Below are 15658 nucleotides of genomic sequence, written 5' to 3'. Positions count from 1 at the left end.
CACCTTCACAGTGGATTTGCGTGCCTCAGAACAACTCGGAAGCTTTGCCTTCCTAAAGTGGAGATGGGACACCTGCATCAGGAGAGTGGAAGCAGGGAAGGAGGTGCTTGTGACTTTGTAGTCTCTGAATGCCTGCTGTGTAGCTAGGCAGTCCCACTGGGCCTCAGCCACAGCACATGGAAGCAGGCTCCGAGTGTCTAGTGTCCTCACTCCTGTCCTTAAAGGTGTCCATAAAGTAAGGTTTGTACAAGCTTCCTAAGGGTGGCAATTGCTTCTTTGTTGTAAAGTTGAACCCAAGCAAGAGACACATTAATCCTTAGCTTGAAGTCGTTATAAAGTTCCAGATATTATATATAAAAATGACACTATATAATCTAAAAGTTTATGGGTAAGAGCCACCTGTATCTCTATAAGAATAAAATTATTCAGTTTTTACTAATTAATCATTAAGTAAATATATAAATATATAAATATATAAATATATAAAGTGAGTAAATATGTAAATACAACCCTGAGTAATTTATGATAATCCTATTATCTTAAAAATTGAAATCAGGTTATTTACATATAGCTCATAATTAGGGTCTAAAATCCTCTAATTACTAAAACAGCAAAAGTGTTTTGAAACTTTTTATAGGTTAAAAACTTTTTATAGAGTAAAAAATGTAAAGAAAATGCATTATGGATTATTTCAATTAATTCTTCATGAACACTGTTAAAATTCACAACTGTGAAGGATTTACTTCATACACTGTTCAAGAGAACATGCTTTGCCTTTTTTTATAAAGATTTTACAATTGCTTCATTTTTGCTGTCTCAATGTGAAAATCACTGATTGCTATAAATCAGCATGTTAGCTCCACTGCACATATGAATCCCTCTGATGTTGACGGAGTACTTACAGCCCCGAGTCTCAGCGCTTGGCAAGTTTGTGAGTCTGAGGGAGACAGCTAACCTCCATTCATCTCCTCTGCCTCTGCTTTGATTAATTGTATCCGCATGCTCACAAAGGCCTCTAAGTGGTCTGCTGCTACATTCGCTGTCATATTTCATACAGATGGATCTTCCTGATGAAGAGCCTGATCGATTAAGCAACAAACTGTTGCAGTATGACCCCAGCCAAGATCAATGGAGAGAGCGGGCACCCATGCAGTACTCTAAGTACCGATTCAGTGCAGCCGTCGTCAACAGTGAGATCTATGTTCTGGGTAAGAAACAGCAGATTGCTCAGAATGTAGCCACATTTATTACTCCAACAGTGTGTTCCTGTAAAAACAAAAGTTTCCCTTCCTCTTGTATCTTAGTTTAAATACATATATGTGTAAGTGGTGAAAAGGTATTTCTTGTTTTCTGGAGCAAAAGTCAAATAAGATTAAGTCTTAGAAGGCAAAACTATTTTTATGGCATCTTCAAGGGCCTGGAATGCGAAAGCAGTGGGGAGCCATCCAATGAGACACAGGTTCATGAAGTAGAAGAAGCCTTTGTGCATTTTCAGTTGGTGAAATGTGGGGTTTGCAGTCAACTGTGGTTGTGCTGTTAAAGAGAAAGCCATAGCAGGGTAGACTCCACAGATTTTGCAGTTTGCCCAACCTCCAAAGTTCTAAAGGCATACTACCAAGTAATTTTTCCATGGATGCATTTCCCCCTCCACTCCTGAATATGTATAGTCTGTACTAACTAGCAGGGGCTGGTGAAAGAAATGTCTATGGTTGGGAAGAATTCCAGAAATCTCCTTTAGGCCCTATCCCTTTCCTCATCCCTTGCGTCTTCCTGCTTCATCGCATCTCAGTCTTCAGAGCGTGTATCTCCTTCTGTCCTCTCCTTCTGTCACCGCATCACACACCCCACCCACCTCCCCAGAGTACGAAAGACTGCAGTATTAGGCCGATTGGATGGCTACCGAGTCTGGGTCCTCTCTGTCCTCCCGTGTGCTCGAGTGGCTGGCTGGAAAATCAGGAAGTGAAAGGAGGCAAAGAAATGACAAAAAAGATATCAACTCTGGAGTAAAAGCAAACCAGACCTCTGACTGAGACAATTTAAAAAAAGAAACACGGGAAATGCAGGCTGTTATCTTGGTCTGTTTTCACAGCATGGGACAAAGCAATTCATATACCCAAATATTAAAATTGTTTTATTTAAGAATAATTGTGAAACATAATTTATGATTATCTCAGTTAAGAGACTCACAATTATAATTAAATTTTTCCTCTAGATAAATATCCCTTATTTGTTATAGCCAGAATGAGAGCTCTCTCTAACAAGCAACCTCACCTAGGCTGGATGTGTAATAAAATGGTAATTGTTGTGGATGACTGTGGGAAAGGACACCTAGAAGCAATCTTGGAAGTCCACTCTTCATAGCATGGAGAGTGTCCACTGGGTGAGCAACAGGTAAATGTAAAGGGCATTTATGTCAGTGAAAGAAGAGGAGCAGAAGTAAGCAGGTAGGGCGAGTGGCGGCTGCAGTTTGGGATGAGACAAGGGTGACTAGAGAAGAGGATAAGAGATGTGGAGTGAATGAGCCCGATGTGGACAGAACTGAGCCAGCAGTGCCCAACCTCCACATTGCTCCCTGGCTCTACTCATCACCTGTGACCTGACAGAAGCAGCAGAAAGGAGTGAAGGTTTACTGTGACTCGAGGTTTCAGAGGGATTTCAGTCCACTATAGAAGGTACATGACAGTGGTCTGTGGTGGAACAGGTGGAAGTGGGAGGCAGTGACGAGTTCACATGGCATGGACCAGGAAGCAACAATATGACAGAAACCTGTGGTGGATATGACTTTCTAAGTCCCACTCCAAGTAACCTACTTTAGCCAGTGTCTTAGTCAGGGTTTTTATTCCTGCACAAACATGACCGAGAAGCAAGTTGGGGAGGAAAGGGTTTATTCAGCTTACACTTCCACATTGCTGTTCATCACCAAAGGAAGTCAGACCTGGAACTCAAGCAGGTCAGGAAGCAGGAGCTTCCCCATGGAGGGATGTTACTTACTGACTTTCTTCTTGCTTTCTTACGGAAGCCAGGACTGCCAGCCCACGGATGGCACCACCCACAAGGGGCCCTACCCACTTGATCACTAATTGAGAAAATGCCTTACAGCTGGATCTCATGGAGGCATTTCCCCACCTGAAGCTTCTTTCTCTGTGATAACTCCATCCTGTGTCAAGTTGACACACAAAACCAGCCAGTACAGCCAGGCAGACTCTGACTCCACCATCTTTGAAATAGCACCATAGACTGGAGACCTCCAGTTGATTCAAACTTCGAGCCTTTGGAAACATGTCAATTCAAACCATATCAGCTGGAAACCACATTATGAAGGCCATGAAGACTTGACATAGTGAGCATTGAGAAACCACCAAAGCAAGTTGATTAAAGGATGTTTGGAAAGACTGGTGCAATGAGGCTGTAAAGAAGAGATCAAAGGCCAGGAGAAGCCAGACGTGGGGAGTATCTCAGTAGCTTAGATCTCCAGATACCCAGAACCAGGAACTGGATCTGTAACCGTCCCAATAAGTCTTGCCACCTATAAAATTTACCTCCAAAGAGTCACCCTGCCCAACATTTGTGCTTAATTCTAAGCTCATAAATAAGCTTTGTAGTGATGTGAAACTCAAGTTGTTTCATTTCTGTGATCTTAGTTGTAATTGGAATTGGGACAAATGTTATACAGAACCCTGACATTGTTGGTCTGAATGACTTACAGAAACAAAACCTCATCATTGATTTTTGACTGTCTGTTTTAGGGTATCTACATACACCCCAATGTGATTGGAGATCCATGCCAATTACTATGACCTATTATAAGGCCTCTCATCACTCTCTACTGGATTTAATACACCTCCTGTATAGACTACAGAGTATCTCCCAAAGGCCAGTCAGTAGCACCTCCTTACCAGAGAGGCAGTAGTATGTTAATGTGAGGGATGCTCTAGCCTCTGAGTGGGAAGAACTAAAATCTTGGCTTCTCACTGACTCTGGTCTAATAAATACTTTATTATTGTAAAATAAGATGTATTCAAATAACTGCATTGAGAGAGTTCAGATGCTCTGACAGCCTTTCACTGAGCCTCTTGATGTTACAGACAGATATGAGGATCTGCACTATCCTCTTTATCTCATGTGTTGAAGGCCTAGGCACCATCATGTAGTCTATTATGAAATCATAGACATACTAGAAGATGGGTTCTAGTGGGAAAAAAATTACATCATTAGGCTGTGGTGTCCAAGGGCTTAACTGGAAAGTATATGCCAGGCAAATTTTAACTAGGTGATAATAACTTAGCTATATTGATGACAGACAAAATATACTTTTAGTCAACAACAAAAATATCTAGTTTCCAGCTGAGGTAAATGTAGCAAGTACAGTAACCCTGTCTTCCCATTAAATGACGCTGCAGAACATGGCTGAAATGTATGCAAAAGACACTTGAGAGGCAGGTGCATCGGGAAGGAGCACTGGAGCTGCTGAAGCACTCAGTTTCTCTCCTGTGTCCCCCAACCTGATCTCACCACAGCTGAAACCCAGAAGAACATATTGTGCAGACAGAGCTCTGAGAGAAGCCGTGTAGATCTGGCCTGAATTGCTGGAGAGGAAACTTATAATTCTCAGAACAGGAGTCTCACCTTACCTTCTTTCTGTCTTCTGTCTCTCCCTCCTCCCTCCATCCTATCTGGCCATTTAGGCCAGTCAGAGAGCTAAGTGTGGCTGAATGGGAAGACTAGAATCCTGGGTTTCTAAGCAGAGAACCAGTGCAGGGAGAGACTGGAGATGTCAGCCTCACTTCCAGGGCTCAGCTCCGGTGACGCCTGCTCTGAGACTCTCATACCACACTCACTGAGAACTAAAATTACAGCTGAGCGTGGCCCAGGCCTCCGCTGATTACCCAGATGATGAATTTCATAGAGAGCATCAAAGAACACTGCACACGCTTGGACTCTAAGCAGACCCTAGAACAACAGTGCACAGAAAGCAGATGGAACCTTCCATCCTGCACCTGACCAGTTCAAATGTTGACGATGGGGCAAAGGAGGGGAAGGGAGAGAAGACAGGAGAGAGGGAGGAATGGGGAGAGAGCAGAGGACAGAAGACCATTGTTATTGCTAGGGTTTAAATAAGCCCCTGAGTATTATGATCAGAAGACCCAGGACACAATTCTTATTCAGCAGTCAAAAAAACCTGGAAATTCTTGAATCACTTGGAAAAAGCAACAGTAATGACAGAAAAGGCATAAACGCATGAATCATCTTTCAAAGGCCTTAAAACAGTTCCTCTAAAATGTTAAAATATACATATGTATATTACATGTGTATTTATAGATAGTGAACATTCTTGAAATAAATACTAAAATAGAAAAACCTCTGCAAAGAAATAGAAGATGTAAAGAAAAACGAAGTAGAAATTTTTAAACAGAAAATATTGTTGCTCAAATCATGAAGCTCAAGGGATGGATGCGAAAGCTGAGGGCAGATGACAGGGGCAAGAGTCAGGAAATGCAAACATGTATTGTTGGAGCTGTGGCGTCTGGGTGGCATAGGATAGTGTTAAAACCAGGGGGGCTGCAGAACAGTTATAAAGGGCCTCTGAGTTATGTCTCTGGACCCCAAGCTCAAATACCAAGAGTGTGGCCCCCTCAAAATTATTTAATGTGAAATTTATTTTTATTTTTTGTCCATTGGTGTTTTTCCTGCATACATGTCTGTGTCAGAATGTCAGAAGCCCTGAACTGGAATTGCAGACAGTTATGAGCTGCCACGTGGGTGCTGGGAATTGAACCCAGGTTGTCTGGAAGAGCAGCCAGTGCTCTCAACTGGCTGCTGAACTCTCCAGCCCTTAAAATTACCTAATAACATCTTATGAGTTTCAAATATGTTTGAAGTCAAGAAGCCAGACAACCCCAAATGGAATAAATCCATAAAGCCCACACCCATGTCACATTGCTAACCAGCCACAGAAAACCAAAGGGGGAGAAAAGCAAGCAACCAAAAATGCTTGAATTGTGTAGGGATGGGGGTGGGAGGGACACAGTCTGGATGACTAGAGATGTGTGCTCAGAAATCACAGGAGCTAGGAGGCAGGCAAGCACAGCTAAAGCTCTAACAGAGAAGAACCATCAACGTACAGTTCAGCATCCCCCAAAAGCCTCCATCACGAGTGGGTGTAAATAAATGTATTCAAAGACAAAGGAAAGCGAAGACACTGGATAAGAATGTGTCTACTAAGGGAAATGGTTCAGACAGAAGGGAAGGGTACCAAGTGCAAGCCCAGACAAGAGGATGGAATGAGCCTAGCTTAGCAGAATGGCACATGTCGGGACAAGTGCAATGTCCTGCTTTGGGGTTCTCAAAAACGTTTGCGGGCTGAAAGTCAAAATTGCCATATTTTATACAGTTTTCAGTGGAGACAGATATGAAGAATGAGACAGGTGTATCTAGCGTAGGAGGATGCATGGAGGACCTGTGAAGCACTGGTTTACAATGTTAAGTACATGTTTTTGGTGAATGCTGTGTCTCACACCTGTAATCCTCAAACTTGGAAAACTGGGGCAGGAGGATTGCTACAAATTCTGTTGAAGCCAGCATGTGCGACAGTATAAGACAGTCTCAAATGATAAGACCAAAAAGTACATATTTTGTAAACCTCAAAGAAAAGCTATGAAAGGGATAATGTAAAATTTTCAGTAAATACATGCGGTGACTAAAAAGATGCAGAGGAGCTCTGGTGTGAGTATCCTTGGCCAGTCTCTCTATTTCCCTATCTCTCCAGCTCTGGTAGCCATAATATCACGGTTTTTCTGATTCAACATATGAAAAGCCCTGGAGAATGTGTCTGTTTCTTGTTTCCTTTACTGTAAGATCTGCCAGCCTTACCCATGTTGTTACAGATGCCAGGATCTCCTTTTCATTTTTCTCTGTGTATGTGTGCATATGGTGTGTATCTGTGCATATGGGGTGTGTGTGTGTGTGTGTATAAAATGGGTGTGGGGTGGAGGAAAGAGGAAAGAGAGCATGCCTTGTACATGGAAGTCAGGACAGCCCTGGGTGTTGGTCCTCACCCTGCACCTTGTTTTGAGGCTGCGTCTGTGGTTTTGCACTGCCTTCACTGGGCTAGCTAGCCTGCAAGCTTCTGGGCTTAACTGAAAAGTATATGCCAGGCAAATTTTAACTAGGTGATAATAACTTAGCTGTATTGATGACAGACAAAATATACCTTTAGTCAACAGCAAAAATATCTAGTTTCCAGCTGAGGTAAATGTAACACACAGTCAACTGTGGTTGTGCTGTTAAAGAGAAAGCCATAGCAGGGTAGACTCCACAGATTTTGCAGTTTGCCTAACCTCCAAAGTTCTAAAGGCAAGTTCTGGGGGTCTGCTCTGTCTCTACCCTCACCCCAAACTTCCTAGAAGGCCTGCCACTTTACACATTTTGTATGTGTATTCCAAGGATTTGACTGTAGGTCCTTGGGTTCGTACAGCACACATTCTGCCCTCTGAGCCATCTCCCCAGCACAAAGTTCTCCTTCCTAAACTTAAATATTCCTTCGTTTCTAGCTGGTCATCCATTAACAGACACTTAGGCTGTCTCTGTATCTTAGATATCATGCGAAGTGCTGCAATGCAAGAGCACACATATTTTTCTGAAGTGCTTTTATTCCCTCATGGAAGAGGAATTTCCCAGAAGAGGGATTCAGTGTACTTTTTTTTTTTCAATTTCTAGAAATCTCAATTCTGTCTTCCATAGGCTGTACCAAGCATTATCCCTACAAACCATGTTCAACCCACATCCTTGCCAACACTTGCCTTTCAGCCTTTGGACAGCAAGTTCCCTAGTGGGTGTGAAGTGACCTCACTGTGGTTTTGACATAGTGAGTGTCTTTTCTTATGTCTGTTGGATACTGTATGTCTTCTTTGGTGGTGGTGGGGGGGGAAAGGTTTATGAGTCCTTTGCTCATTTTAATCATGTTGTTAAGAGTTTTTATTATTGGGTTATATAAGTCCCTTATATATTTTTAATTAGCCCTTACTTTATTTTGTTGGTTGTTTCTTTTGCCATACAGAAGCTTTCTGGTTTGATGCAGTCTGTTTGGTTTTTTTTTTCTGTTAGTACCTCAGGTTTGGGCATTGTCTTTAAATAATTATTTTCAAGGCCAATGTAAATCAATCTTTCCTGTGTTCTCATCTGTGACACAATATTCATTGTTTCACAATATTCAATATTTCATTGTTTCAGGCCCTATTTTTGGTCTTTAATCCATTTGACTTGATTTTTGTGTATGATGCAGGAAAGGGCTCCCATTTCTTACATGTAGGTACACAGTTTTCCAAGCAGCATTTGTTAAAGAAACTCTCCTATTCTCCATTGTGTATTCCCAGCACCTTGTCAGAAAACATTTGACCATATGCTCAGGTTTATTTCTGGGTTCACTGTTCTGTTGGGCTATGTGTATATTTTTGTACCAGAACCACTTTGTTTGGATCATTATAGCTTTGTAATGCAATCTAAAATCAGGAAGTTGTGTGCCAGGTTTCTTACTTATCAAGATAATTTGGCAATTCAATACCTTTTAGAGTTCCATATGAATTTTAGGTTGCCTTTTCTATTTGCGTGAACAATGTTGGGATTTTAATGAGGATTGCATTGAATTCTTGTGTCATTCCAAGTGATGCACACATATTAATCCTCTCAATGCATGGAAAAGGGATATTTCTCATTTATTTATGTCTTCCTTCATGTCTTTCATCTACATTTTGTAGGTTTCATGGTTACAGTTACTATTTTATCCTTTTTGATGCTACAACATATTAGATTGTCTTTTCAGATAAGATGTTCTTAGCACAAAAAAACACAATTGATTTTTCTGTATTAATTTTGTTTCCTAAAACTTTACTCAACTTATTAATTCTAAAATTTTTTATAGACTAGGAAGTTTTTTACACATAAGATTGTGTCATTTCTTTGTGGATGACTTATGTCATTTCTTATCTGTTTTCCCTCTCTAAAAACATATTTATCTTAAATTGTGTGTGTGTGTGTGTGTGTGTGTGTGTGTGTGTGTGGTGTGTATGTGTGGTGTATGTGTGCCTGTAGGTTTGTATACATGGGTACAGTTGCCCTCAAAGACCAAAAGAGTGCATCAGGGCATTAGATATTCTGGAACTTGAGTTACATATGATTGTAGCCTGCTGAATGTAGGTGCTAGGAACCACAGTTGGGTGCTGTGCATGAGCAGTACAGGTTCTTAGCTACTAAGCATCTCTCCACACCTTTGCCTGGTTCTCTTACTAGTGTTTCCAGTGTCCTGCTGCATAGAAGTAGGAAGAACTGCAGCTGTGCCTCAGCCCAGTTCTCGTGGGAGAAGCTCTTCCTCCTTGCTGATAATAGCACTGGCCTCAGGGTTTTCACACAGCTTTCCCCGTGTTAAGGACATTTCTTTCTGTAGATTTTGTTGAGAGTTTTATTTTTAACTCATGTTGAACTTTGTCAAATGATTTGTATGCAATATTGAAGTGATTTTGAACCAATATTGAATGGTTCTAACTTTCCACTCTTTCAATATTTATCTCGTGCAGGAATAATTAGCTTATCAAATAATAATAATTATAAAAAATAAAAGTAATTAGCTTATTGTACAAGGCAAACTATTGAAGTTCTGTGAACAAGGGCTTATTTTGGGTTAACATTGGTTACCAAACAGGGAATGGGTTGCTGTCACCTACAACTGTGGCTTATGTTTCTTACTGACATGGCAGTGTCTCAGGCCAGGCCTGGAGGAGGCTCAGTAGGCTGAGTCAACAAACTGCCTTTCAGTTAAGTAGACTGCCTGCCTCTCTCTGAGGGGTTCGGAGGCATGTTCACTGAAGAAAACTGTTACTGGTTGACTGATCTTATCAAAAGCTAGTTCTGAGGCTGATTTATCATGCCTTGGGACCGTTGCCTTTTCCTAGGAGTGCAGGACTTTTATCTAGCCCCATTTAGACGTTTTCATCAAACAGCAGAGGAAAACAGCGGGAGCTGTCCAGATCCCACCACTGTTGCTCATTCTCCTTAAAGATGGGGTTTTGCTTGTGGGTCTGCATGTTGATCAGCATGAGCTCATCCTGCCTTTGTCTAAAAAGCATTTGTGGAAGCATTTACTAGGTCAGTTGGCTGTCTAGATTTAAGACTTGATTAAACACATCAAACAATGTTCTTGTTAACTTGTGTGTGTGTGTGTGTGTGTGTAGCTATAGGTATAGGTATAGATATAGGTATAGATATAGGTATAGGTATAGATATAGAGATATAGATATAGATATAGAAATAGATATAGATGACGGCAGTCTGATGGAGTGATCTAGGTCTTCCCAGGTCTATTGATGAAGTCAAGACCCAGGAATGGCCTCATGCCTCCCTAGTGGCAGTTTACCTTTCATCTTGCTTGGAGAGAAATTGATCTGAGAATTTTCTGTGGTGCTAATGCGGCTTCAGATGAAGTGTCCCTGGTGGCATGGACCTTCGTAGCAACAGAAAACCCTAGGCTATGTTTTGGTCCATAAACTCCTGAGCAAAGGAATTAACTTGGTGTCCTGTGTCCTGAGAGGTCTGGGGTGAATTTTGATGACCACCAAAGTCGAGCAAGCCTGTGGCAGGGACTATGATTCTTGGGAATCTATTCTCAGTATTCATTTGTCTCGGGGAGGGCTTATCACTTTAACTTCTCTCGGAAGACAAAGTCCCTAAGAGTACTATAGGGAATTAGTCCTGGTGGACATCACAGATCTGAGTCCCAGAGAGGGAAGCAGAGAAGCATGTGATATCTGTGAAACAGCAGCTCCTATGGCATTTTCTTTGGGTCTCATAATGATCACCATTCTATTCCAGGAAGATTTTATCTCCCCGCTCCCCAGTGCAAGCACATATTCTCTTTGTTGTGTTTTATCACCATTGCCAACATTGGTATAAAATATCTCTATACCACATTCCGAACTAGCCACACAAGCTATGTTTTAGGAGAACTAGATTACTAAATTAGAACTGTCATCATAATTTAGTAACTAGTAAGGAAAAATATACCATCAGGGGTATCTTTTTTTTACTTTTTAATCTTTTTTTACAGTCCAGACTTTATCCCACTCCTGGTCCACCCTCTGACTGTTCCATGCCCCATACCTCCTCCCCTGCCATCTCCAAGAAAATGTCCCTGTTACCCCCACCCCACCAGACCTCCACACTCCCTGGGCCCTCAAGTCTCTTGAGGGTTAGGTGTATCTTCTCTGACTGAGTCCAGACCTGGCAGCCCTCTGCTGTATGTGTGTTGGGGGAATCATGTCAGCTGGGGTATATGCTGCCTGGTTGGTGGTTCAGTGTCTGAGAGATCTCGGGGGTCCAGGTTAATTGAGACTGCTGGTCTTCCTATAGGGTTGCCCTCCTCCTCGGCTTCTTTCAGCTTTTCCTTAATTCCACCACAGGGGTCAGCAGCTTCTGTCTATTGATTGGGTAAAAATATCTGCATCTGATTCTTTCAGCTACTTGTTGGGTCTTTCGGAGGGTAGTCATGATAGGCCTGTTTGTATGAGCACACCATAGCCTCAGTAATAGTGTCAGGCCTTGGGGCCTCCCTTTGAACTGGATCCCAATTCGGGCCTGTCGCTGGACCTCCTTTTCCTCAGGCTCTTCTCCATTTTTGTCCCTGCAGTTCTTTCAGACCCCCAATGGCCTGACATCCTCTCTCATCTTCATTTTTTTCTTTTCTTCAGAGCTGAGGACTGGATGCAGTGCCTTTCAGGCATTTTGCTACTGAGCTAAACCCCAGGCCAAAGACTTCATTTCTTAAAGGCTCTACTACCTCCCAACAGTCCCTTGTGCTGATAACAAGCACTTAAGACCCGAGTCTTTAGTAGACACTCCAGACCCAAATTGTATCACTCCCTAATGGGCATACATCCTATTCTTGGGCCTTTCTGAGCTTTTGAAAATGCTTCTAAATCAGCAATTTTCCAACACAATGTATTGTTTTCTGAGACTTTTACTTCAGGTTTGAACCATTTACAAATAGAAAGTCAAGCCTTACACTATTTTATTTCCTATCTACCCTAGATAACAAGTTTGCTAAAGTTTTCTTTTTTATAATCTATTTTCCCTTTTAATTTTTTGTTTTGTTTTGTTTTGTTTTTCAAGACAGGGTTTCTCTGTGTAGCCCTGGCTGTCCTGAAACTCACTCTGTAGACCAGGCTGGCCTCAAACTCAGAAATCTGCCTGCCTCTGCCTCCCAAGTGCTGGGATTAAAGGCGTGCGCCACCACTCCCGGCTTAATTTTTACTTTATGCATATGTGTGCTTTTCCTGCATGCTTTCCCTGCATTTCCTCCGAACTACGTGCATGCATTGCCAGAAGAGGCAGAAGAAGGCATTAGATCTCCTAGAACTGGAGTTACAGTGAGCCAGCCATGGTGCTGGGAATAGATCCTGGGTCCTCTGGAAGAAGGCTTAAACACTGAGCCATCTCTCCACCCCCCATAAACCTACTTTTACAATATTTCATCCTTACTGCTTTTGCAATTCGAAGTCATTTTTGTTCCTATTACCCTCACAGAACAATTCAAATAATTATATGGATGAGGTCTGTTTCATGTGTACATCAGACTCTTAAGTAGGGAGACTGGCTTGAGAGCCTGATTCAGGCCCAGAGTTTGAGAAATGAAAGATTCTACATTTTCCAAATACTTGATGCCAACCTGTTTGAGTGCCTAAATCCCATAACATTTTTATCAAGAAAAAAATTATTTCATATTACCATAATTTTATGTTTAGTGAAATTTTTCCATGCAGAATAATATTTATTGAGGAGCTAGTAACTGCTAGTCTCTTTACAATAGTGTATTGTTTCAGTTCTCAAAATATATTACCAAAGTAAGTTCCTAGGGCTGGAGAGGTAGCTCAGTGGTTAAGAGTATATGCTGCTCTTACAGAGAACCCAACTTGGATTCCCAACACCCCATCAGGTGGCTCAGCACTACCTGTCACTCCAGTCCCAGAGGATCTGATGTCTCTGACTTCTGTTGACATTGCACTCATGGATACACACCCTTACACACATACACATAATTTTGTAAGTAAATTTTTCTCTCCAATTATATTCATTATGCAAATAGTGGGATTAAGTCTAGAATTCAAGTCCAAATTGATTCAATTTCAAAGTTAAATAATTTTTAAAAATATGTCATTACTAGGGGCTGGCTGAGTCATCTCAGTGGACAAAGCACTTGCCAATAAGCTTAAAGAGCTTAATCCACAGAATTCAGGTAAAAACCAGGCAAGTGTGATGGCTCTCAGTAATCCCAGCACCTTGGAGAAGAGACAAGGGATTCCCCTGGGCAAACTGGGTGACTAGACTAGCAGGAATTGGTATGCTCTGTGTTCAGTGAGGGACCCTGCCTCAGTAAACAAGTGGAAAGCAGTCACCTGATATCAACCTCAGGTCTTTACATTGTAAGCACATACATGCATACATGCATGCACAGCACACATATGTGTGTGTCTATACATACACACACATATAAACATATATGTACACACACACATATATGGAGAGGGGGAAGATATCAGCAAAGGCTGTCCTCCTCTATGAATAAGCAATGTCCATTGCTGTTGTGTCACGCGAGTATTCATTGCCCCCTGAACTAAGAGGCCACAGGTAACCAGACCTGGCTGGTTCTTTTCCTTCTCATTGCTAAGCAGGTGCCTTTGGTTTTCTCTTTAGTACTGGGGATGGAACCTCAGGCCTCGCTTCATGCCAGGCAGGTGTTCTGCCACAAGCCACACCCCAGTCCTCAGTCCTTGCCACGACTGCTGCTTACTGTGCCATCAGCCTTCGTGGCTGTCACATTGCACAGGCAAGCTTCTCCACACCTTCTACACATCATACATAAGATCACACTGCAGACAGCTGTGTATCTCTACAGACCATACATGAAACTGGGCCATGAGATCACACACCTTTAGCAGAGAGTTTCAGGTCTCTGTTGCTGTGCTGGCACACAGACACATACTTTTTCATGGTTCGCCTCTGTGTGCTAGGCAGTGACCTGGAAGTCTGATGTCCTGGCCGGTGGGTGACACTGTTGCACTGCTGGGGATATATTACCATGGTTGCCATGGTTCGTAAATGTCACAGTGGGGCAGGACAACTGATTGCTTTTCTCCATGGGCAGCTGGCATAGCACCTTCAGATACCCTGAGAGCTGATCCTTAGGGAGGAGGCTTCAAGATCAGTTCCAGCTCCATTCTTCCCAGTTCTGCATCCTAAGTCCTGCATCTTCAGCAACAAGTCCTGAGGCAGCCAAGGACAACAGCGATAGCAGTAGTCCCTTGCCCTCTCCTGACTTCAAACGGAGGTTTCCTGTGCTTGGTTCTGGGGTAGGGATGGTTGTTAGTTTATGACTCTCGGGGGTACTGTAATATAATATGTATTTTAAGTGACTATGAGATAATATATTTACTCATGGCTTTTTCAAACATCCTTCTACTCTCCCAACTCTCTGTATTGTTTTCTTCCCCTTCCTTCTTAGCCTCCTCTTCCTTCATTTTCTCCCTCACAGCACCTGCATTCTACTATACTCTCCCTCGAGCTCATCCACTTTCCATGGTGTTGGGGCCTTTTCCACTTACCTGGTTTATATGGTTACTCCACATTATCTACTCACATCTAAAGATGAAGAACCAGAATTAAGAGAATAAGCTATATGTCTCTTTCTGGGTCCAGGTCACCCTGCTTACCAAGACTGTCTTTTTATAAAAATACATATTAAGTAATTTGGCTTTGACACTTGAGAGTGCATTGTGTCAAATGATGACTTAATAAGCGTGTGGTAAGTGATGGTTATAATAATTAATATCACTTGTAGTAAGAGGTCTAGCGTACTCTAGAGTCCTGCTAATGATCAGCCCGGACATTTCCACAACCACCTGAGAGGGCATCACTGTGCTGGGGCGTTTGTCAACTGAACCTTCTCTGCTTGCCTCAGCTCCTCCACTGTGACTCTCTACCGATGCCATGTAACACATTAGCACCTCCCACTGCTCTCTGTGGCTCACACACATGCTTTCCCATAATCAGAACTAGAAATGCATGCAGAATATGCTCTTGCTGCAGGCCCTGAAGACAAAAGCTTTCAATAGCAGGGTACTAACCCTTATCCCAGTCCTGGAGACTTGGTTTCAGTTGTTAAAAAAAAAAAAATGAATTTGAGCTTCAGTTAAAATTCGCTCTAATTGTTTAGTGGAGGACATGTTTGCTTTTGAAAAGCATGTTTTACAGACACTGAATTTAGATGAAAAGAGCTCCTGGAATGATGTTAAATTAGTCATGGGGCAGGTGTACTAGTTTCACATAGATATATTTCCTGACCATCTATAGATTACCCTCTTAGAAAACCTTTTTCCAACCTTTTACTCTAAGTATTGTCTATCTTTGATGTTGAGGCGTGTTTCTCGCATGCAGCAGACAAATGGATCTTGTTTTAGCATCCATTCTGTTAGGCTGAGTCTTTTTATTGGGGACTTTAGTCCATTGATATTGAGAGATATCAATCATCAATGATTGCTAATTCCCTTTTTTTAAAACTTTTATTGCATTATGATGAGAAAAGTTACATGATTTTAATTTATCTGAATTTGTTAAC

At 42.0% G+C, this 15658-nt stretch overlaps 1 protein-coding gene across 4 annotated transcripts in view; it reads left to right on the top strand.

Moving 5' to 3' along the window:
- Nucleotides 1–15658, top strand: part of Kbtbd12 (kelch repeat and BTB domain containing 12) — an 83513-nt gene that overhangs the window by 15561 nt on the left and 52294 nt on the right. For all 4 annotated transcript variants that reach the window (XM_031382505.1, XM_031382502.1, XM_031382504.1 and 1 more), the window contains exon 4: nucleotides 1058–1208. In XM_031382505.1, the coding sequence (XP_031238365.1) occupies nucleotides 1058–1208 (151 nt within the window). The remainder of the gene's footprint in view (nucleotides 1–1057; nucleotides 1209–15658) is intronic.

Source organism: Mastomys coucha, unplaced genomic scaffold, assembly GCF_008632895.1.
Source record: "Mastomys coucha isolate ucsf_1 unplaced genomic scaffold, UCSF_Mcou_1 pScaffold20, whole genome shotgun sequence".
Taxonomy (NCBI): domain Eukaryota; kingdom Metazoa; phylum Chordata; class Mammalia; order Rodentia; family Muridae; genus Mastomys; species Mastomys coucha.
This window is presented reverse-complemented; position numbering and strand designations above follow the sequence as displayed.